The following is a 25,457-nucleotide window of genomic DNA, read 5'->3' on the forward strand; positions in this document are numbered from 1 at the left end:
CATGTTCCAACGCTGCAAAAAGCTGTTCTGTTTAAGTAGCACAAGATCCACTGCTGCATCCATCCCTTCTTTGCTCCCCTCCCTGGCTTGCGTGGTTTCTTTCCTGACTCGGCTCCGGGCGATCACCCTAGGCAGGGAGAGGCAGGGGCCTCGCATGGTCCAGCACACCAGGACGGCAGAGCGTGGGGTCAGCTGTCTTCATCCAGGATCTCAGGATGTTCCTTCCAGAAAGCATCCCCAATGATGTCGCAGTGCAAGGGTACCGGCTTAGACCTGGTCCGCGTCACCGCCATCTTCTTCCCTTCCATTTCTGCTGGCAGCTTAACTTCTTTTGTCATGACTTCACCCACCTATGGGTAAAAGTGAAAGGATCACTGTTAACCCAAAAGCAGGTTTGGAAGAAAACACAAAAATAGGGTGGAAGTTCACGGATATACCTGGTTTTTGTTTGTTTAAGATTTTAAAATTTTTATGAGAAAGGCAAATTTACAGAGACAGAGAGAGATCTTCCATCTGCTGGTTCACTCCTTAAGTAGTTGCAACGGCAGGAGCTGGGCCAATCCAAAGCCAGGAACCAGGAGCTTCTTCCAGGTCTCCCACACAGGTGCAGGGTCCCTGAGGCTTTGGGCCATCTTCTTCTGCTTTCCCCGGGCACAAGCAGGGCACTTTAGGAGTGAATCAGCAGATGGAAGATCTTTCACTTTGTAAATTTGCCATTCTGGGGCCCGGCGGCGTGGCCTAGCAGCTAAAGTCCTCGCCTTGAAAGCCCTGGGATCCCATATGGACGCCGGTTCTAATCCCGGCAGCTCCACTTCCCATCCAGCTCCCTGCTTGTGGCCTGGGAAGGCAGTCGAGAACGGCCCAATGCATTGGGACCCTGCACCTGTGTGGGAGACCTGGAAGAGGTTCCAGGTTCCCGGCATCGGATCGTGGCAGCACCGGCCCGTTGCGGCTCACTTGGGGAGTGAATCATCGGACGGAAGATCTTCCTCTCTGTCTCTCCTCCTCTCTGTATATCTGGCTTTGTAATAAAAATAAATCTTAAAAAAAAAAAAATTTGCCATTCTGATCTCCCTTTCTAATAAAAAAAAAAATCTTAAAAAAAAAAGAATCTTAGAACAAAGAAAGGATTTGACCCTCCCCATTAGCAGCAATGACAGAATTAAAGATGTTTCTTTCCTCTCACTTGCATCACACAGTAACCAACACTACAAAAAACACGTGCTTCTGAAAATACTAATGTAAGAGCCAAAATTGTCAGTGGAAGGACTGGCTACTGAGGAACCATTTGTATGAAAGCATTCATTTTGCTTGCAGTGAGGGAATCTCAACTGAACTTGAACTGTGGTTATGCAACAAGGTGGAGGAATCCACCATGGTGGGAGGGTTTGGGGAGGGTGGGGAGAATCCCAGTACCTATGAAACTGTGTCACATAATACAATGTAATTAATGAATAAAAAAAAAAAAAAAAAGAAAGCATTCATTTTAAAAAATTTCATTTGGAAGGCAATACATTTAGAAAAATCATTATGCTAAAGAGTATAGGCAGAGAAAGAATGTGGGCCCACGCATAGACTTAGTATGGAACATTACTATCTGGGGACTCTTGTGAAATTCCTGAAACCCATAAATTCCATCTACCACATCTCCTACTGCCACCTAGTTTAGCTGTCATGGAACAGACACATCATTTCATGTGAATCCAGGATGGGAGACGAATACTCTGCATGGACCCCTTTAATGGGCGTTTGTGACCTGGGCAAAGCCTAACACCAACAATCCTACAATTCTGTGTACTGCTTTACATGGGCAGAGTCCACACGGCTAACAAAACGGACATCCAAGGACATCCTTTTGCAAAGGATCTGGGATAGGTTGGCAGCCAGAGGGACCTCAGCACGCAGTGAGCAGGCAGGACCAGCTTGGGAGGGTCCCGGCCCCTCCTGCTTGCCTGTCCTCCATCTTAATCCGCAATGCAGCTGTATTACCTTCTGCCAAATCAGCACGGTTCCTTTTCTATACATCGCTGGCTCATTGTTGTAGTTGATGTTGAATTCAGAAAACAAAATCTCATTCTTGTCCGCTGCCAGAGTTCCCTGGGGGAAAAAAAAAATAGGGATCTAAAACTCTGTATGCTTTTCCCCTCCCATAGGCTAGCAGTCCCTTCTGCCCTCTATTTCAACTCCAAAACAAACCTACAAGCAGAAGGCCTGGAACACCTGAGAGTTACTAATGAGCATTCATCATAAAAGCAATTCAGATCTTATTTAAATATATACATCCCTACAGCTCTTTCCTAGGGGAAATGTAGTCTAGCACGTTAAACCACTGCCAACGATGCCAGCATTGCCTGAGTGCTGGTGGAAGTTCTGGTTGCTCCACATCCGATCCAGCTCCCTGCTAACGCATGTGGGAAAACAAGAGAGGATGGGCCAAGGCCTTCTCTGCAGCAAACACCGGCTCTCGGGGCAGGAGAGGCAGATGCGGTTAGCAAGCACCCTCGCCACACCAGGCACTGGATGGTTCTTCTCTGATCGGATTGCCACTTTAGACAGGGGAAATGGGAAGCTCAGTCACTAAAATTACCCATAGTTGAAGGATGTCTCTAATCTTTCAAGAAGAATCAAAACCCAAACCCGCCTTTTCCAAACGTCAGATATACCTACTAGTATTCCTACTGTTACTAAATGAACATCTTCACCATGAGCACTGCTGATTAAGACAACCGTAGACCCAGCAATTCTAATGAGCCAGGCACGGCGTCACTCCATCTCATGGTCACTCATCTTACAAGCAGCACTACTGCCTAACAATACAATCCAATATTAATTTACTACTGAGATTGTACTTTGTGCAATCCTGTGTTTTACATGTATCATGCCCATTAATTTTCACCATGAACCTATGAGATAGCAAATAATATTTTCCACATTTTACCTATCAATCTGAGGAACTGGGGCAAAGAGGATAAAATTAAACAGAAACATGAAAACCAGTATGGCGATTTGAGTCCCAGAGCATATATCCTTACAACACACAGGGATCATGAGCCCAGTAGAAACGACAGGGCATTGGGAAAGTCAAGAGGCCTGGTGGGACTTAAGAACAAGATGGCAGTGCCACGCACGCAGAGGACAGTCAGCTCCCAGCTCCATCTGGGCAAGCAGGGCTATTGTCATTCAATCCACTTTGCAGCAAAGGACAAGGCAGCTGAGGGAGAAGACATAACGCCCCATGCTCACGGAATAAGCAAGTGGCAGAAACATTGCTATCATGACTGTCATTTCTTTTCAGAGCAAAACTATAAAAGGGGCTAAAACAGGTCATAAAGGGAATGCTAAAAAAAAAGAGAGAGAAAGAAAAAGAAAAAGAAAGTGCCGTCAAGACAGACAGGATGCAGCTGTCTGCAGCTAAGAGAGTGCAGCAAGATGTTGATACCTGTAACCTCCCCTGGGCCTGTGCCGGTGTCAGTCCAGCTTGTTGGATTAGCGCCCAGAAAACTGTATTATAGAGATTGTTGATGTGACCTGTGGGAGAACAGACAGTCCTGAGGATCTGCGCAGGATCGCTCTCGGTATTCTCACTGCCGTCTAGGTCCGACCCGGGGAACAGAGAAGGCAGGGACCGGAGGAGGGCAGACACTGCCGCACACAGCTCTACTTGGCCGTTCCACTGATGCCACCCACAAATCCGTCCACTTGTCACCCAGCAACGTCAACATAAACCAAATGAACAGGCATCAGAAGTCAAACACACAAATACATAAAGCAGCGGGCGACCCCAGGGAAGGGCAAAGATGGGCACAATGGCTCCTGTGTGTGTAAAGCTAGCTGCCACCACACTGGCTCTGTTAAATGCTACTATGTGCCCTGCAGAGCCGATGTTGCCACATCTTCTGGCTTAAATAAAAACCTGTAGGGAGGTTTTAGACTTTCCCAACTTAATAGCTAATGTTACTTTTAAACTTTAAACATCAGATTGCAACCCAAATCCACAAGAGCCAAACCTGTACCCGGTGAACCCCTTCAACGCACGTGCTTGGTGACTGACTTACAATCGGCTTGCCGCCAACTGAGGTAGTCCTTTAGAGTCTGGTTGCTAGGATACACCACCACTCTTCCATCGAAGCCTGGGGGATACAGAAGGGGCTGGTCCTCAAAGTAATCCCGCCAATAAAACACATAGCTAGACGCGAACTGGGAGGCCACGTGAGTCATGAACTTACTTGGGACCGTAAGGCACATTGGGTGGAGCAAGAAAAGAGAAAAAAAAAAGACATGACATTAATTCAGCACCATGATAGAGCCTGTGGGTGCGACAGGGAGATTACACAAACCACCCAGCAAGCCCAGAGATAAAATGTATTTGGCTAGGCAAAACTATTTTGATATTTTGAATACAGACTGTCTTTCCTTTCAGTTTGATTAAGGAGCTTATGAACACCATAATTTTTTTCTCTGATGGACATGATGCAAATCGCCAGTTGGAGGTTGTTTTGGGTCTTTGAGTGAGGGGATCATTTTTTTTTTAAAAAAGCATACTGACTTATCAAATGAGTTTCAAAAATACTACCAAATCAAATATCAGATAAGTATTTTCCTTAATTCAAAATATTTTAATAATTAAGAATTTAAAAGTAATCATTATTTCCTTAATCAAAAATATAAATATTATACATATTTATGTAATATTTATATTTATATGAACATATAGTTATATAAACATAATGTGTTATAAAATTCTACAAATATACAAATGTATTATATATACATATTAACAATACACAGTGCCCCTGGAGACCGTCCCTGGCTGCAGTGGCCTAGGAATCATCAGACCACATGCTTCTGCACTGTTTCCACCCTGTATGTCTGGCACCAGACCAAGCGAGAAGCCAAGCTGTTAGGTGCGGAGGGGAAGCCATCAGATCAAGAGGCCACTGGACTGCCTGGTACCGGGGGGAGTCCTGGAGTCTAACCGGCAGTATACACCCACTCTGCAATTGCTGAGAAGCCTACAGAGCCCCTGTGCAGTGTGTAACTTCGCAACCAGGACGACCACTAGAGCAGCTGCTGACAGGACGGATTCTGGAATTACCTAGCTCGTCTTTTAAACCAATTGCTTTTCCGCTTGAACACGAAGCTATACTCATCGCTCTGCCCATAGGCAATCACTATGTCTTCCAGTTCCTCCATGACGGTCTGGGCACACTTGGTCATCAGGTGGAGGGCACGGCTGTCATTCGGTTTTGCAAAGTTGTGCTTCTCTGAAAACCTTCACAGTGGAAAGAGAACAGGGCACAGGGTACGGCTGGCGAAGTTTATCATTAACAACACAGACCACAGAGGCTACTAAGATACAGTAACCGGGGCTAGCAGGACAGCTCAATTAGCTAATCCTCCACCTGCCAGTGCTGGCATCCCACATGGGTGCTGGCTCACGCCCTGCCTATTACCACTTCCCATCCAGCTCCCTGCTTGTGGCCAGGGAAAGCAGTGGAGGATAACCCAAGGTCCTGTGGCCCTGCACCCATGCGAGACCAGGAAGAAGCTCCTGGCTCCTGGCTTTGGATTGGCTCAGCTCCGGCTGTTGTTGCCATTTGGGGAGTGAACCAGTGGAAGGAAGATCTTTCTCCATCTCCTCTCCATAAGCCTGCCTTTCCAATAACAATAAATAAAGCCTTAAAAAAAAAAGAAAGACACCGGTACTGTGAACCCAAACACTCCATTAACCCCAACCTAAGTGATTTTAAGAACTCTGGCTCCTGTATTTCCTGAGCAACTGAGGAAACGGGACAAAACTGCTAAGCTCCAGTCCCTTCTCTGAAAAGTGGGCACGGATAGTATTTACCTCACCGGACTGACCACAAATGTAATTACCGCTGACCCCGAATACATGTTCCAAAATCGTCACAATGACCATCATTAACAAGCCCGCCCTTCAAAATAAACGACGCTCTTCTTTATTATCCTTCTTTCGCCCCCTCCCCCATGGCCTATAATTGACAATGAAATACGGACACCCAGAACCCTTGAGTCAGCAGCCAGCTGGCCGGATCCCTGTGTGACTGGCTGAGGAATTTAAGCCCGGCGCTTCAGGCCGAGACCTCGCCCGGGGAGCACGGCGCTCCATTTCCGTTCCTGCCTAGCCCAAAGTCCCGCCCGGGCTCAGCTCCCTGGGAGACGCGCAGGGCCGCGCGCTCATTGGCTGCCGCGTCACCCGGGCAACCGCGAGCCCGGGGCGGCTCCCGCGGGGCGCCGCACGCCGAGCCGCGCTCGCTCACCGGTGGAAGTTTCTGCCGTCCAGCCGCACCACCACCCAGCAGTGGGCCAGGCACGTATCGTCAGCTTCGAAGTCCCGCACGTACTCGAACTTGCTTTTGGCCATGGCGGCCCCTAGGCTCAGGCACCGTCTCAGCGGGCAGAAAGCGGCGGCCAAGCAATCGCGTAGCTTCCCGCGACCGGAGACCCACATTCCCCTAGCGGAAGGGAACGGGCCAGCTCACCCCGCCCCGGAAGTCCCCGCTGGCCTGCGGGGCCGCTCTAGCCGGCGTGGAAGCCATCGTCTCTCTGGTCCGCCGGGGACCCGGGAGGAGGCGCCATGTCCTTCCTGAGGTACGCGCTTGGTCGGCTTTTTTTTCTGGAACAGAACGCTGACACGAAGCTCTTGCAAAAATTCCGTTCCGAATCAGGCTTGGAAAGTGCTATTTCTCGCCTTCTAGGTTGCATTTATGGATTCGTCATAGAAAGAGGGTAATACGACTGAAAATACGTGCCATCGAGAAAGCCCCTTCTCACGCGGCGGTGATGGTTCCTGCCACTGTCGACATCACTGGTGTCTGTAATTCTCCCTGTGGAAGTCAGTTTTCTCGTAGTTATTGCTCACCTTTTATTTCCACAACCTCCTCTCCTTCTGGGGACATCCAACATTCATTATAGGAGCAGCGTTGTACACATAGGATTAACTACCATATGCGACGTTGGCCTTCTATTTGGAGAGTGGTTTGAGTCCAGGTTACTCTGCTTCCGGAGCAGCTCCCTGCTGTTGCACAGGGAAAGCAGTGGATGGATCATGACTATCACAGGGGAAAACCCAGCGAGTTCCAGATTCCTGGCCCTGCCCCAGGCGTTGCAGCCGTGTGGGGAGTGAACTTGTGGATGGAAGTTTCCTGCTTGGATCCGTCTTCATCTGCAAATTACTTGTCAACTTGAGCCCATAATTTTTTTAAAAAATGTGGTTCCCGGGCGTAGGTGTTTAGCCCAGTGGTTAAGCCACCGCATGTCAAAGGACCTCAGTTTGCATCTTGGCTCTGCAGTCCATGCCGGCTTCGTGCTGATATGTGGCTGGGGAAGACTTAAATAGTTGGATGCCTGCCACTCGTGTGGGAGACCGTGTTTGAGTTCTCCTGTCCCGAGTTCTGGCTTTGACATCCCCTATCCCTGGCTTCTGTGGGCACTGTACCAATAAATGATATTTTCCAGCACTGTTCATTAGAGGGAGGTGAAACAACATCCCCGAAACAATATGTATTTTTCAAAGTTTATTCACTTACCTGAAAGAGGGAGAGAGAGATCTTCCATCCGTTGTTTTACTCCCCAAATGACTGCAATGGCTGTAGCTGGGGTGAATCAGAAACCGGGGGCCAGAAGCTGCTTCCGGGTCTTTCACATAGGTTCAGGGGCCCAATCAGTTGGGCCATCTTTTGCTGCCTTCCCAGGCACGCTAGCAGGAAGCTGGATCAGAAGCAGAGCAGCCAGAACTCAACTGGCACCCATATGGAATGCCAGTGCCACAGGCTGCGTCCTCAGTACACCACAGTGCTGCCCCTCAGTAAGTATGTTTAAATACATTCCCAATGAGAAGAAATTCACTGGGAAGATGGCTAGCTCCATACTGTAGCAAAGAAAATTCAAGGTGAGTATACAGCAATGTATTGTGGCGGAAAGGAAAGAAATGTTCAAAGACTGATGAGGCAGGCCTTTGGCACAATAGTTAAGCCCGTGCTTGGGATGCCCACAGCTTATATTGGAGAGCCCTCACTCCCACTTCCAGCTTTGTGCGTGTGTGTATGTGCGTGTGTGCGTTTTAAACTATGTATTTATTTTATTTTTATTGGAAAGAGTTTCAGCATTTACGTTCAGGGTAAATAAAAATAGGTGGTTATTTGATCCTGTCATTTTAGCAATGGGTTGTTCATTGATTTAGATCAGACTTAAGCAGAAAAGGAGAGACAAAGATCTCCCATCTGCTGGCTCACTCCCCAAGCGGCAACAGTGACTGAAACTGAACCGATCCAAAGCCAGGAGCCAGGAGCCTCTTCCAGGTCTCCCACGTTGGCACAGGGTCCCAAGGCACTGGGCTGTCCTTGACTGCTTTCCCAGGCCACAAGCAGGGAGCTGGATGGGAGGTGGAACAGCCGGGACATGAGCCAATGCCTATATGGAAATCTGGAACTTGCAAGGCAAGAATCTAGCCATTAAGCCATTGCACCCGCCCCCCTGTTTATTGTTGTTTTGTAAGGTTTATTTTATTTAACTGAAATAATTACAGAGAGTGAGAGGGAGAGATAGAAAGAAAGATTATCCATTTACTCATTCACTTCCCAAATGACTGCAGCAGTGGAGGCTGGAGCTGGGGTTGGGGCAAGCTGAAGTCAGCAGTCAGGAGCTTCTTCTGGGGCTCCCACATGGGTGCAAGGACCCCAGCATTTGGACCATCATGCACTGCTTCCCCAGGCACATTAGCAAGGTGCTGGTTCAGAAGTGGAGCATCCGGGACTTGAAGCGGTGCTGACGTGGGATGTCGGCATCTCGGGGATGGCTTTACCTTTTGCACCACAAAGCTGTCCCACGAGCTTCCTGCTAGTGCATATCCCGAGAGGCTCACATTCTTGAATCTCTGCCGCCCATGTGGGAGAATCGAGTTCCCTGGCCCTGGGGCTCTTGTGCAGAATGGCAAGTATAGGAGAGACTCTTTATCCCTTCTCACTTCCCATCCTTCTTGTCTCTCTGCCTCTCAAAACAAACAAATAAGTATATAAATAAAGCTTTTAAAGAGTGATGAGGGCATGTCTAAAAGATGAATAAACAATTCTGGCCAAGTTTGAGTATCAACAAGAATTATTATAATTTATTAGAAAAGTATACATCCACAATTTCATAACTGTACTTGAGAAAAACTTCATTTGCTATCAGCAGAGAGGATTAATAATACTCTTTTAACTTCTTACTCTAAAGATTTGATCTTTTTTTTAAGATTTATTTGTTTTTATTGCAAAGTCAGATATACACAGAGGAGGAGAGACAGAGAGAAAGATCATCTGTCCAATGGTTCACTCCCCGAGTGGCGGCAACAGCTGGAGCTACGCTGATCCAAAGCCAGGAGCCAGGAGCCTCCTCCGGGTCTCCTGTGTGGGTTCAGGGTCCCAAGGATTTGGGCCGTCCTCTACTGGTTTCCCAGGCTACGAGCAGGGAGCTGGATGGAAAGTGGAGCTGCCGGGATTAGAACCGGCGCCCGTATGGGATCCCGGGGCGTTCAAGGGGAGGACTTTAGCCACTAGGCCACGCCGCCGGGCTCTGAAGATTGATTCTTAAAGGGACAGAGCTAGGCACTTAGGTTGCTTTGTTACATGGGAGCATAGTTCATTTCTAGTTGATGAGGGAAGTTCCTAGTAGGTTTCTCTGCCTCCCATCCAGCACCCTGCTTATGTCCTAGATAGCAGCAGATCATTTATTTGGGTTCATGCCACCCCCATAGGAGCCTGGTCTTTGGCTTGGCACAGTCCCAACAGTTATGGGCATTCAGAGAATAAACCAACAAATGAAAGCTCTCTTTCTGTCACTCTGCTTTCAAGTAATTTTTGTTTATATAAATTCTATTTGTTTGAAAGGCAGAATGACAGAGGGAGGGAGAGATATTGGTATTCTCTCTCTGCTGGCTCATTCTCCAAATGCTCATGAGCTACAGGGTGGGGGCAGACAAAGGCCCAGAGCCAGAAGCTTCTTCTGGGTCTCCCATGTGGGTGAGGGGTTCAAGCACTTGAGCCATTTTCCACTGCTTTCCCAGGCCCGCTAGCAGTGAGCTGGATCAGAGTGCAGTAATCAGGACTTGATTAATATGGATAGGTAGCAGTTTGGTCCTGTCATTTTAGCAATGGTTGTTCTTTGTTTCATTTAGTCTTCTGTTGTCATTTTACTGAATGTTCTCCACATTTGCCTTTGATTTTGGTAGTTGCTGTTCCTTTAGGTATCACCTATAGGGCAGTTCTGGAAGAGGCAAATTATTTGACCTTGTCTTTACTGTGGAAGAATTTTCTTTCATTTTCAAAGACAAAGGAAAGCTTTGCTGGATATGTTATTCTGAGCTGATTATTTTTCCCCTCTAAAATCTGGAATATTTCACTCCATTCTCTTCTGGATATAGAGTTTCCTCTAAGGGGTCAGCTGTATCCACAGCGTTTGGCACTGCTGGGGGTCAGGGCCATGAAATCCACCCTGTTCCTGCACTACCTGCCTGGGGTCTGCCGCTCTGTCTCTGCTTGTGGTCAGATTAAACAAAGCAGCAGGACTGGCAGTTCTTTGCCTGGGTTCACCTCCTGAGCTCCTGGTGAACCTCTCCCTTCCCACTTGGCCCCAGTGGAGCTCTGACTGCTGGTGGAGCCCACCTCTGGGGTATCTGATCACTGCAACACTGCTCCATTGTCTCTATTGCTTTCCCTTGTCTGTAGTTTCTAGGCGCCCCCGTGCCATCGGCTGATCCTCTCATATCTCCTGGAATCGGCTCTGCCTTCTCTCCTCCACTCTGGCTACTGATCCTCCTTCAAGTTTAAACCTGTCCTTATTCTCTGCCGCCATCTTGCTCTCTCCAAACTTGTTTTGCTATCCAAAAAGTGGGTTATTTTGAAAATACAAATGATGATTTTTGAAAAGTGTATGCAGTGCCACATATCAATTTGTAGGTAAATATTAATTATCTTTATTATAGCTAGCTTAAATATGAAACAATATTTATCTACTATTTTGACTATCAGTGCTTTCACACATGTCTCATCAAATTAATATGTCCTTCACAATATTCTGGGTAGACTCCATCATATTTCAGCTACTTTTATAATTGGAAATCCCATCTCTGCAGTCCAAATCTGTGATCTAAATCCTGTTTAATCCTCCCTTCTTTTCCTTTCCCCTCCCCTGACTCCAGCGTAGACCAGATTAGTCATTGACAGATTGTAGTAGAAATTTTCAGTCTGTTCTTTCACTGTAGTCTCAGCCAACAGCTGGTAACGAGTGGAAGTCATGGCTGTCTCTGAGACCCTCTGTAGCATCACCTTGTTTTCAAGGCTTGCTTTGAGGACAAGCTAGGAATAAGTGAGGCAGAGGCCTTTTTAAGTACCTGGTCTTTAGCTCGGTGCTGCCAAGAGCTCTTTCTGGTTTGAAATGGTACTTGGTTGCTCTGGAGCCATTGTTAGCACCATTGCGATCCTCTGTTGTTACTGAGGATCATCTGGAATGGAGCAGTGTTAGCTCTGTCTCCAGACTCTCTCCAAAAGGAGTTGATGTTATGTGCCTCTGACGTCCTATGTAACTCCCAGCTCCTGCCTCTGCTGGTGCTCTGACATCCTGCTGATGGGATGGATGCTGACCTTTCACAGGCCCCAGACACAGAGCCTGCAGGGTAGTGCCACCCCTTTCCTCAGCCTGCTGCCCCTGCTGTCCCTTCTCCTGGCCCAGGCTATTCAGAGACTTCCAAGTGTGTCATAGTCACTGGTCTGTACAGTCACGTACAATCCCAAACTCAAGGACAGCAGGAGAGATGAAATCCTTCAGGATTTACCAGTGTCCCTCACTATAGTGGTGGCACCAGGAGAACTCTACGGCCCCAGTTCCACACCATTCACTGGCTAAGAAAAGAGCAGTCTGCCTGATCTAGAAACTTCCCCATTCCCGTCAACACAGTTATGCAACCACAGAAGTACTGTTAAGGCTATGGCAGACTGCATATCAGTGGTCGCATAAGATTGTATCACCTGGTGACATCATTGCTGCCTTGATTCCTGTAAGTACATGCTATAATGTTCACAATGATAAAATCGCCCAATGGCATGTTTCTCAGAACCTTTTCTGTCTTTAGGCAATGTGTGACCATACTTGTCTTTGACTGGGGGGTGGGAGGAGGGTGGGTGTGTGGCAAAGTATGTGGCGGTGGAAGGAAGTACAGAGGGAATAAAGTAACAGTTTACCAGGAATTCTCAAACAAGCTCTGATTCCCCTTCTTCCCTCCATTTTCTGTTAGCATAGACAGGTCTGCAGGGGGCAAAGGGGAGAGAGGGCAGGCTTGGGGGTTGGAGTGGTAGTTTGTGGTAACAAGACCTGGGAGAGAACCCCTTCATAGCCCCTGTGGTTTCTGAGGCTGAAACCTCCAACTGCCCCTGTAATTATCACTCTCATCTTTTCTTCTTTTTTTTTTTTCTTTAAAAAATCCTGTTTCTAGAGATGGCTAAGTGCTCAGCTTAAAACGTACAACAGATACTACATTTCGCAGCCTCCCTGGAAGATAAGGCTAAATTGAGCAGGATTTGTGTGGCTTTAGTAAATCTCCATAAAGAAGAGACCACTCAGTTTGGAAGTGTAAGTATAGCCTTCTGTTCTCTTTCCCTTTCTCGTTTCTGCCTGGAATGTAGATGCAAATGGCTAAAGCTTCAGGCATCAAAGAAATGAACCACAAATCAAAGTAGAAGAACCCGGCCTGAAAGGACATGGTGCAGAGAATGAGATGGGCCATGTAATGTGTGTCCAGCACCAGGCACTGAGCCGATGCTTCACCAGTGGGTCCTGCAATTTACTGCCAAGACTAAAGTTCAGGCCCCATTTTCACTCGGCCTCCTCCTCTTCAATATTTTCGTAATTCGCTCTGATGTGGGAAATCTAGGCAAATAGCTGGATAGGGAACATATGAGCTGGAAAAATTTTCACAGCTCCTGTCTCTAGACCTGCATCTTTTTAAAAAGAGATTTATTTATTATTTTTATTGGAAAGTCAGATTTTACACAGAGAAGGAGAGAAAAAGCAATCTTCTGTCCACGGGTTCACTCCCTGAGCCAATCCGAAGCCAGAAGCCAGGAGCCAGGAGCTTGCTCTGGGTCTCCTATGGGGGTGCAGGATCCTGGGTCTTTGGCCCATCCTCTACTGCTTTCCCAGGCCAAAGGCAGGGAGCTGGATGGGAAATGGAGCAGTCGGGACACAAACCGGTGCCCATCCAGTAACCGAGCAGATGCACGGTGAGTATTTAGCTATTAGGGTATCTCGCAGGACCCTAGGCCTGCACCTGAACGTCAAACCTGTACCTGCTAAATAAGCCTACCCACTTTCCCAGGAAGCATCAGAGTTTCCTGCAGGCCCAGGAAAGGGGAGACGCCACAGTGAGCATGAAGAAACTGAGCTTTACATGGAGACACCATAAAACTCTCCCAGATGCCCTTACATGCACTGAACCCGACCCAAGTTCCACTCCACTGGCACAGTCACTTGGGGCGCTACCCCCTACCACACGAAGGGGACCGCTGTGTGCAGAAATACCCCTTTGGTCTTTCCTCATGCTCTCCTAATGGGGAACCCTCTGTAGTCCTTTCATGTGAAGTTTCTCGTGCTAGGTATTTACCTACACTCATGCCTGAATGTATACTCACTCTCTCACTTTAAATACGATCCTGCTCTGACTATTGCAGTCTGCTGTCCTTATGCTGCTAATTCCCATCTTTCTTGGGAGCAATGGCCTGAAACAAATACAGGGAAATACATTCTTACAGCAGCTCCAAGAGGTAAGGCCCTCCGAGCCAGATCTAATTCTACCACTGACTTCTGACAGGACTTTGAATATGCCTGAAATTATGAAGTGCTTCCATTTCCTTATTAGTAAAATAAAAAAAGAAAAGAAAAACATCATGGCATAAAGAATGAGCACAGTGTTAGAATTTATTTTCATAGTTCCCTTCTATTTTTGACATATGGTACTGATTTTCCATTTATAGTCACGACACGGAGCTTCACTTTCGGATTAATTCACTTAAGTCTAAAAAATTGGCAGGAAACTTGCACAGTTTTTCACAGTAAAGCATACCTAATTGCCAATAAGGATAAAAAAAAGACATTCCATGTTCTTCATTCCCATGCTAATATATGCTAATGTATTATATATATTACTCATATATATATAATATATATTAATATAACCACACACACCAGAACGAAGCACCACAATTTTAAAAAGATTAATTAATTAATTCGAAATGTAGAGTGACACAGAAACAAAGAGAGGAAGGGAGAGAGGAAAAGAGAAGGAGGCGGAGACAGAGGCAAAGACAAATCTTCCATCCACTGCCAAAATGGCCACAACAGCTGTGCTTGGGCCATGTCAAAGCCTGGAGCCAGCAACTCCATCCAGGACATCCTTATATGGGTGACAAAAACTCAAGTATTTAAGCCATCAACTATGGCTGCCCAGGTGAATCAGCAGGGAACTGGAACAGAAGCAAAGTAGCTAGGTGCAGGATACAGCACAGGATGTGGGTGTCCGAAGCAGCAGCTAAATGCGCTGTGCCACAGTGCCTACCCCAGCATCACAGACTTTAGTAACATTACCAGTGACTCACACATATGTGGAGCTACAGAAATACGTACAAATAGTGTGGAAGGTGTAAATTCAGCAAGAATACTTTGGGAGTATGAAAGTATCTACTTTAGGTGAACAGATACATTTCCCACAACGCAGAAACTCCAGGTAGGTATATACCTAGCATACACTCTGGCACGCAGACAATGTTCAGAGCGTAATTATTCAGAAATATTCTCAGATTGGAAACAACTTAGGATCTATTCAGCAATGCACTAACAAACTGTGGCACAGAAACTGAAATACTATCTAGCTATGAAGATCACTCCATGTGCAAGCTGCTTGAATCTCAGGAGCATAATGTAACATTAAAGTGATTGGAAGTCAAATAATACCCAGTAGAAGATTCCATTCCTCAGACATGAGCCTGAGTTACCTAAGATAGCTAGTACCCTGAGAGCAGAAAAAGGTTACTGCCATGGGCTCCAGGCAATGTTCTTTCCTGATATGTACATCTACTTTCATTAAAAGAAAGTTAATGGGCTCAGTGAGGTAGTCTAGTGGCTAAAGTTCTTGCCTTGCATATGCCGGGATCCCATATGGGCATTTGTATCCTGGCTGCTCTACTGCCAATTCATCTCCCTGCTTGTGGCCTAGGAAAGCAGTAGAGGATGGCCCAAAGCCTTGGGACCCTGCAGCCATGTGTGAGACCTGGAAGAAGCTCCTGGCTCCTGGCTTTAGATTGGGTCAGCTCCAGTCGTTTCGGCTACTTGGGGAGTGAACCAGTGTACAGACAAAACAAAACAAAACAAAAAATCAACAATAGGACTACATGAAACTAAAAGTTTCTGTACAGCAAAGAAGATGATCAACAAAGTGAAGAAGCAACTAACAGAATGGGAGAAAATCTTTGCACACTACACAGCTGATAGGGGACTAATATCCAGGATTTACAAAGAGCTTCAGAAACTGAACAACTGCAAAGCAAACAACCCTGTGAAGACAGGACAAAGAAAATGAAGAGACAATTTTCAAAAGAACAAATTCAAATGGCTAATAGACATATGAAAAAAAATGTCAGGGTCCTTAGATGCTAGGGAAATCAAATGAAAATCACATTGTGGTTTCACCTAATTTCAGTGAGATTGGGTTACTTTCAGATTCTACTAACAGTATCTGCTGGCATGGATGTGGAAAGAAAGGTACCCTCCTTTACTTTTGGTGGGAATGTAGGCTAGTACAATCACTATGGAAGTCAGTATGGAGAGTGCTAAGAGAACTGAAAGCTTATCTGCTGTATGACCCAAACTCTTCCTCATCTGGGAATATATCCAAGGGAAATGAAATCTGCATATGATAAAGGGATATGTAATCCTATGTTTTGTTCCAATTTTAGTATATGTGCTGCCGAAGCGAGCACTGTAATCCTATGTTTCTAGCAGCATAGTCTACAGTGGCAAAGACATGGAAACAACCCAGATGCCCATCAAGAGAGAAGTGGGTGAAGAAACTGTTACATCTATTCCCCTGGAATACTACTCAGCCATTAAAAATAATGAAATTCTACCATTCGCAACCAAATGGTCCCAACTAGAGACCATTGTGCTCAATGAAATAAGTCAATTCTGAAAGGACACATATGTTTTCTCTGACATAAGACAACCATCCTACATAATACAGGATCAGTAGCCCTTTAAATACTGTTTTTGCTACATTGCATAGGTTTTTATATTTTTGTTTTTATTTTCATTTTTTCAGAATTTTTTTCTTATTTTCTTCACTGACTCATAGGTCATACAGTAGTGCTGTTTGCTTCAAGAAGGTTTTTGATTTTCATTTCTTCGGCAATACATTAATCATTCAGTAACATGTTATTTAACTTCATGTTTTTGTAAATTTCCTACTTTCCTTCCTATTGTTGATTTTGTTTTATGGCTTTTTATTTAAGGGAATGTATAGTAACTATGTAACAGGGACTATCATATCCAGATGTGAAGATACAATGCTGTATGTATCTCTACTTCCAAATCAAAACTGGACTCCCAGTGAAACTGTTAAATATATCTTGACAATAGAATGCTGGACTCTCACCATTGCCCATACCTACAATATCAAGATAAACAGCAGAATGACAGACTTAGGACTGTTTACAAAGGACTGTACTACTGTAATAACAGGTAGGAAATCAGTGTGGGGGAGGGGATTTGGGGCGCGTAGGGAAAATTTCAGAGCATATGGAATTGTATCATTTTAAGAATTTATAGGTATTTTAGAATTCCATAAACATGGTAGAACGGAATGCTATAAACCAGCCAAACTGCCTAGCATGCAATAAGCCAATCCTTGACCCCGGGGTTGTGGAAGAAAGTAGCAGTTTATTTGTGATTTGTGGAGCAAGGGGTTAGACAACTGATGCTCAATTTCTGAACTTCCGAGTAGATTAAGATTTGTTACTCTTATGGTAAATGATCAGTCTGTGCAGGCCTCTTAATCCACAGGGTTTGTGTCTTCCTGGGATTGGCCAGTGACAGGAAGCCAGGGTATTCATTAGTAAGTGCTGTGATGGAAAATGAGCTCTGACCTGTCTGCAGGCCACATTGGTTATTTGCTTGGTAAGAGCTTGAAGTCCATGCCCAATGTCTCAGAATAGCCTAGAGGTAGGATGTAAGCCATAAAGATAACTGAACCCTGAGTCTGCCATCTGGAGTCCTGCAGGGCCAGCCTGACTCTTGCACCACTCCCTTAATTTGGTGAGTCAATCTTTAATGAGAAGTTGACTTGTAATCATCACAGTGAAGACACAGGATGCAGGCTAAGGGAGAGTGGATGGGGCCTGAGAAAGTCTTTGTCAAAGACATTCGGGATGGGGGTTTGGTTTGTGGGGATTACAAGTCTACACTTTTATAAAATAATTAGCACTTACCATGCCCCTGAAGCTGAGTTAAGTGCTCAAGATACATTATCTAAATTTATGCCATTCTCCCTGTTGAGAGGAAATATTCTCCTCAGTTATCAGATTCCTACAACATATGTAATGAGTTTGAAATACTTGGCACCAGCAACCAGCAGAGCTGGGAGGCTCACCCAGATTGCTGTCCTTACAGATCATTTCAGCCTAGATTCTGCCACTGCTAGGGTGCTGATAAATGGAGAAGATAAGGCAACCACACTACAAGGCACAAAGTGCTGTAAGATTTTGAAGATTTATTTTTATTGGAAAGGCAGATTTACAGAGAGAAGGTAAGAAGGAGGAAGATCTTCCATCCACTAGCTCATCCCCCAAATGGCAGCAGTGGCCAGAGCTGAGCCAATCTGGAACCAGGTGCCAGGAGCTTCTTCCAGGTCTCCTACACGAATGCAGGTCCCAAGGCTTTGGACCATCCTCCACTGCTTTCCCAGGTCACAAGCAGGGAGCTGGATAGAAAGTGGAGCCGCCAGGAAAGGAACCGGTGCCCATATGCAGTTCTGGTACGTGGAGATAGAAGATTAGCCAGTTGCACCATTGTACTGGGCCCAGAACTTTTTGTATAATTATTGATACAGAGAATATACAATGAATGGCACAACGGCAGTAGAAAATTGTATGGCCCACAATTTAGGATGATTTGATTTACAATGATGCAAATGTGATACACTCTTAGTAGACATCTGAGCTAGTTCTGTGCAGTATGATACCCTTTTCAGATACTGGGCAGTAGCAATGACCTGTGCAACTGTGAGGGTGAACAATCAATGGCTACAGTGTACTGTGTTGTCCCTGGACTTGGATAACTTCATTTTGTAGTTACACATTACATTATGTCTACAAAATGCCCACTGATGTCTCCTGTACCCATATAATTATTCTATTTTTTTAATTTCAGTGCAGTATTCAATAAATGAGTACAACATGTTATTACAAACTGCTCTGAGTTAGAGGATTATGTCTACAATCATCTAATGTGTCTTAAGCAGGTTTTCGTTTAGTTGAGTCAGACAAAGAGAATTCTATAGAAAGAGGGAGCTTCTACCCAGTCATTCACTCCCTAAATATCTGCAATAGCTGGGGCCAGGAGTACGGAATTTTCTCACATTGGTGGTGGTTGACCAATGACTTGAACCATTTTCATCACCTCCCAGAACAGGATACTAGAGTTAGGATTTCTAGGTACTCCAACATGAGACACAAGCATCTTAACGGGCTTCTTAGGCTGAATGTCTACCCCCTAGCACATTTAAGGTAGGCTAAGCTAAGGTATTCTGAAGCCAGGAGACAGTAATTCAATCCTGGTCTGCCACACAATGATAGAAAGCTGGACCAAGAGTAGAGTCAGATATCAAACCAAGGCATTCCAAACACCCCCTCAATTAAATACATTTCAGACATATTTTCAATTTGTGATGGATTCATCGGGAGGTAGCCCTATCATACATTGAGAAGCATCTGTATAATGGTTCTGCAAAAAAGCACAACCAAACCCTTGGAAAGATCATATTCACCTCCAACTCATATCTGCATATATACTTAAAATAGTTGAAAACAGAGTCTTGAAGAGATTTTTTTGTAACCTTTGTTCATAACAGAATTATTCACAATAGCCAGAAAGTAGAAACAAACCAACAATCACAACATGTGAATATGTATTTCAGCCTTTGAACTTCTGACACAGGCTATAATATGGTGAGCAGTGAGGACATTATACTAAGTGAAAAAAAATCACAAAAACATACATACTGAATGACTGAACTCACATTAAGGTCTCTCATATAGTCAAATTCATAGACAGAAAGCAGAATGTTTGGATGCCAGGAAACAAAAGATGAGGGGACTAACATGTTACTGTACAAGAAACAGAGTGTTGGTTTTACAAGATGCAAGGAGTTCTGAAATTTGGCTCACAATAATGTGAATGTGCTTAATAGTACTGAATTGTACACTTAAAATATGATTATGATTTTTTTAATTAAAAGGTTCTTCAGACAGCAGATATTTATGACTTAACTGGACACTGGCCTCTATTGTCTTTATTTCTGTTTGATAGATTGCTTGTTCACTGTAAGTTGACAGAAGGAAAAATAATTGCTTTTGGTATGAATGTCATATTTCAGTTTGTCTGCTCTGATGCTGACTCACGTCATTTGTGTTAAGAGCTGCATTATGTAAATGAAGCGCAGGGTGAACAAGGACAACAAGAAAGACGAATTTGCCTTAGAAATCTCCCTCCCCCTCTGAACCACTTTAATCTGTTTCTGGCTGGGACCGATGTGCATGCTTCTAGGAATGGTGCCAAAGTCTGTCAGGGTCTTGAGACAGATAGAAACACTGGGACACACCAGTGCGCACAGGACTATGGCATTTGCAGCTATTATTCTAGATAAAACTAACCATGACAGGACCTTCAAATTGCTAGGTGTTTTTTTTTTTTTCTGAAGTGTTTTTATTTCTAAATGGTTACTGATTGTATGTCCTTAAACGGAAATGTTAACTCAACTGGCCATTCCTTTCTCTGCTTAGCTTAGGTTTTGGAAAGATGTGATGGCTGGAGGGCTTGGAAAAGAATGCAAGGAAAGAAAAAAACCAGGAAAATCAGATGTATGACAATACTTCCAAAAAATTGAAGGAAAAATGGAATTAAAAATATGAATTTATTCTGGTGCAAAAAATTTAAATAATGCATGGAAAACACAAATTATGATAATGCTCTGCATGGGTTTCAAAATTGATTTTGCACCAAAATAAGCTCATAACATTTAGTTCCATTTTCCCATGAACTTTTCTGAAGTACTGCTGCATGCTTCCTAAACCACTTGACTTTATCTCATTTAATCCCATGACTTTACTCATGAATTGAACAAATATTTCTTAATTACCCTGTTCACTTGAATTTGCTCCATTTGATTCCATTAACTTTATCATTCATTGAGCAAATAATTCTAAATTTCCTATATTGAGCCATACACAATAGTAGGCAACAACAAACAAGACAGCCATGGCGCCTGCCCATGGAGTTCATGGTCATTTGGGAAAGACAGACATTAAACAAAGTGCTTACAAGTGGCTACTGCAGTAGAGCTGTGTTCAGGGCTGTGGAGTAGGCTGGAGGGTCTGACTGCAGGGATCAGAAGTGGTACAGGAAGTAGTATTTAAATCGAGATCTGATCATGAGGTCATTTAGACACCTTGTTTCATAGGTTCTGGAAACTTTTTAATGGTGACTAAATAAAACATTTTTGCTTGCATAAAATTTTGAAAAGCTTCCTAGAACTTTGTGAGTTTCAATATCATTGATCAGGCCACCATTAAAAATAACTATTGAGCACCTTGTATGTGTGAGGGCACTGAGATACAGAGTGGAAGAATAAAATAGGGACAGTGGTATCAGTCTGTATTATTTCTTCTCTCTCAGTGAATCCATAGGGGAAGACCATTACTGCCCCCATTGTATATGAAAGGAAACAAATATCATAGGACCTGGTTACATGACTTGCCCATTATCCCATGGCTTCTAAAACTAGGATTTAGAATCCAGATGTCATGACAAAAAAGGATCCTCTCCATTCTGCCATCTTGTATTTGTATACTTTTAAGGAATGAAGTTGACAGCTGTGATTTTTGCCTGCTCAACATCTATTTTTCTAACTTATGACCATGAAATTCCAACAACAATCAGGACCACCTTAGTGTTGAAAGGAGAAGCAGAACAAGTTCCCCTTCCCCAGACAGACCTAGTCTTGTGTCTGGATAAAGGCTTGATGAGTTTGGCCCACACTGGATTTATGCTCCTGGTTATTCTATTTGGAAATGGAAAACTTGCATAATTGTTTATGATGGTCTTACCAACAAGTGAGATCTGGTCAGTCAGGTTCAAAGATTGGTATGTAGTCCAAGCCAGGCCCGTGAGATAGAACGAACTTTGTTAGAGTGACAGGAAAAGAGAGGTTCTTTTCCTACTATAATTGTTATCTTCAAAAGTGATGAAGCTGCCTAGGAATTGAACAAAGTCTAAAGAAAGAAAATATGAACTATGGAGACAAAAGTTTTTTTAAAGATTAATTTTATTTTTGTTGGAAAGTCAGATACACAGAGAGGAGGAGAGACAGGAGGGAAGATCTTCCGTCCATTGATTCACTCCCCAAGTGGCCACAATGGCCAGAATTGCACTAATCCAAAACCAGGAGCCCGGAGCCTCTTCCAGGTCTCCCATGTAGGTGCAGCGTCCCAAGGCTTTGGGCCGTCCTCGACTGCTTTCCCAGGTCACAAGCAGGGAGCTAGATGGGAAGAGGGGCTGCCTAGACAGTAACTGGTGCCCATATGGGATCCTGGCGGCAGTTGCAAGGCAAGGAATTAGCCACTAGGCTACCGCACTGGGCCCCAAAACAAAACTTTTTAAAAAGATTGTTTGCTTATTTGAAAGGCAGTACAACAGAGAGGGGGAGACATAGAGATAGAAAGAGATCTTTTGGACTGATGTTGTGGTATAGCAGATAAAGCTGCCAATTGCAATGCTGGTGTCTTATATGGCCACTGGCCAGGTTGAGACAGGCTGAAGCCAGAAGCTTGAAACTCCACCTGCATCTCCCATGTGCATAGAAGGGCCCAAGTACCTGGACTATCTTTGCCTGCTTTCCCAGGTGAATTAGTAGGGAACTGTATCACAAGCGGAACTGCTGGGACTCAAACCAGTACTTTGATGTGGATCAGCATTGCAAGTGGTGTGGTGGCTTAACCTGAGTGTCACAGTGTTAGTCCCAAAAAGAAAATTCTGGTGGCACTGATCACCAAGCCCAGTGTTAGTGCTATCCCTTGAGGGCAGGAATTTGCAAAATGTTTTTCAAACTATTAGCTCCCTTGCCAAGAAGGCTGCCTGGCACACAGGAAGCAATAGTGAATTACTTTAAATGACTGAATGAACAAATTCCTTTGTTGCGTATGTAACTGGCCTCCTTTAAAAGTCTCAATTTCTTGAGGCATATATAATTGTATTGTTATATATATACATATATGTATGTATGTGTGTGTGTGTATTTTAAACTTGTTTTTCCCAAAAATTGCTCTCTCGCATTCTCCTTTTTTACTAGTTAGCTTAAAAAAAAATAAAAAGACATGGCCAGATTCCATAGCTTGGCAGTTAATAAAATAGTTCTGGTGTTGGTATGCAGGATTGGTCAAGAACACTTCCCCCAAAAAATACATGCAGCTTTCTCCTTGTCAGCCTGTTTCTTCCATCAACTCATGGTGAAGAGTTGATAAAGCTCATCTGGTCCTTGTGTCTTTCACCAAGTTCCTTCAAGAGGTAAGTGCTGTTACTACTGGCTTATTAGATCTGCTTAGACTTTTAGAAATTAGAGGTAAATACCTCATGTCTAAGATGATCAGGTTTGGACCTTTGAAATAAATTTCCAAAATCTCACTCAACATCTTATTTATCATATTTGAGTTGGATCAAAAGCAACTAATACAAATGGGATGATCTTGTAAAAGAATAGGATGGACTAGTAGATAAAATTCAGGCATGTCACACACACACACACACACACACACACACACACACAGAGTGGATTGAGGGACATCCCTAAAAGAGATGGAAAGCAGAGAATAAGAGGAAAGCCATTAGAAGCAAAGTAGGACTTGAAGATATTAAATACATGATAAAGACTGGCTTTGATCTACTCAGTAATGTTTTAGGAAAGCTAATCTTGCTTTGCTATGAAGAGTAAATGAGAGTGGACAATAAGATGCTGGAATCTATGCTTGGTATGTGACATAATGCAATGTAATTAATATAAAAAAAAGAGTAAATGAAAGTGAAGAAATCCTGGAGGCAGATGGGCCAACTGAGAATACATTTATATATATATATATATATATATATTTATATATATATATATATATATATATATATATATATATATATATGAAGTCCAGATTAAAAAGAAGACATGGATTTTAAAAGAATGGTGTTCATAAAACATTTTGAGGTCTAAAATGAAGAACTGTAATCCTTTTAGAAAAGGCAAAGTATTAAGATTTGATTACACAAAGGTATTGTTATTGACAAGAAGCAGAGTCTAATTAATGAAGTATAAATTCCACCATGTAACCTGGAGTTATTTATAGGGATGCATTTTGAGTGTTCATAACAATTTAGTCTCACATGGGTCATAGATAGGTAACAAAATTGGTATAGGAAAATACATTTCAATTTAATTTTTTTCCAGTTACTAGGCTGGTTTATTGAATAAAAGAATTTGAAATCTTCATGCCCATCTAAAAATGGAAACTGGAATGTGAATTGACTGTTACTCATTCTCATGCAATGCAAATTAAAGATAGAAGGAAATCCAATAAGTGATTTGTGAATAATTTCCTTGGGAAGAGTTACTTCCTAATATTAATTCAGTAAGATCTCTTTATTTTAGCAATGAAAAAATATGCATGACATATACAATACTACCATTGCTTGATTTTTATTACTAGTCTCATTTGTGGGTACCAAGTGATTCTTTGAGCACTAATACACAAAATTTTTCCTCTGAATATCTCTGGCATAGTTTTCCTCTGATGCATAGTAGTCTCTACAATATTAAATTGGGAAGAGAACTCAAAGGATTTCAGAGGCTTACTGCATTGCATCACTGTCATTGCTTGCTTTTATGCCATTTAAGGAAGTCTTTTTAATCCGCAATGTTTTGGTTGTAAGGATCACTAATTACAAATATGTTCTTTTATAAAATCTCAGTGACTCCTGCCCCCTTAAATTCAGCTCAGGAATACAATGAGTTGCCCTCCTTTTTGATACTATATTTGTAAAGAATTCTGTAGTTATACAAGTTCAAAATGAACTAACCAACATAAATCAGAACCTAAGTAAAATAACTTTATTTGCAAAAACATAACCGAATTATCTTCACTCTCTAATATATTTAGACTGTTTTACAAAGGTCTGAGGATGAACATCATCTTTTCCATTTCCACATTGCATTTTGATAAGGTTCATCTTCATTTTCCCAACATAGACCTGAAAATCTGTAATCACTGTTGCTTATTCTGTGGTTCATCTCCAGTAATAGTGGCCAAAATAAAATGGAGTCTTATGCATTAATATTGAATATTCTTAAAGCAGTTATTTCAGGTATATACTGTTATTATCCTCATTTTATAACAGAGAAACAGAAGTGCTGGAGGCAGGATTAAAAGTCAAGAATGACTGCAAGACTTTATAATCTTACCTGAGTTTGCTGCAATGCCTCCTAAAAATATCTTCCTGTTCATCTATGCATTCATTGATTTATTCGTTTATTAATTCATTTCTTCACTCCACAAATACTGATTAACCAATCTAGATCAGACACTCTAGACAACGATAAAATGATAAAGACAAACTCTCAACAATAACAGTTTAGGGAGCCAGAATTATTAATACAATATTAAAGATTTATGTGTTTATGCATATTAGTATATTCCAAGTTCTATAAATTTGGATGCTTTGGGCTACAGATAACTAGGAACTTCACTTACAAAAGTCAAACAATATAGAAATTTACTTAAACCACAGATTTTGCAGCTTCAGAATTTCTTCAGTGAGTCAGTGAGACTGTTAAGGACTGGAGTATTTTTCATTCTTCTGTTTCACTTCTGTGATGTATAACAGAGACCTCTCTGCTGTGGTACCGGAAGCAAGTCCTCACATTACAGCACCCAGAGCAGAAAGGGCAGAGATGAACAGAAGAGATCTTTCTCGTCATACTTGCTGCCTCTTTCATCAAGGAAAAGCATTTTCCCCAGAACTCTCCAGTAGTTCTTATGTCTCAGTGAGTATACTTGTTATGCTCCTAGCATCTAATAGTTGGTGCTTTCTGGGAATTCAGTAAA

General features: G+C 43.4%; 1 protein-coding gene across 3 annotated transcripts; it reads right to left on the reverse strand.

The window, feature by feature from the left end:
• Positions 1 to 6,565, reverse strand: THG1L (tRNA-histidine guanylyltransferase 1 like). 3 transcript variants are annotated; one of them, XM_058677741.1, is made up of 6 exons: positions 6,282 to 6,565; positions 5,096 to 5,272; positions 4,056 to 4,225; positions 3,440 to 3,528; positions 1,990 to 2,097; positions 1 to 350 (listed from the first exon to the last, which is right to left on the reverse strand). In XM_058677741.1, exons 1-6 carry the CDS (start codon positions 6,470 to 6,472, stop codon positions 189 to 191), a joined length of 897 nt encoding a protein of 298 aa, XP_058533724.1. In that variant the 5' UTR covers positions 6,473 to 6,565; the 3' UTR covers positions 1 to 188. The 3 variants fall into 3 exon arrangements, with proteins under 3 accessions (XP_058533724.1, XP_058533726.1, XP_058533725.1); XM_058677743.1 differs by having other exon boundaries at positions 4,056 to 4,130; positions 6,282 to 6,418; XM_058677742.1 differs by lacking the exon at positions 6,282 to 6,565 and adding an exon at positions 5,849 to 5,982.
• Between the last annotated feature and the right edge of the window lie 18,892 nt (positions 6,566 to 25,457).

The sequence above is a fragment of the Ochotona princeps genome, chromosome 19, assembly GCF_030435755.1.
Source record: "Ochotona princeps isolate mOchPri1 chromosome 19, mOchPri1.hap1, whole genome shotgun sequence".
NCBI classification, from domain to species: domain Eukaryota; kingdom Metazoa; phylum Chordata; class Mammalia; order Lagomorpha; family Ochotonidae; genus Ochotona; species Ochotona princeps.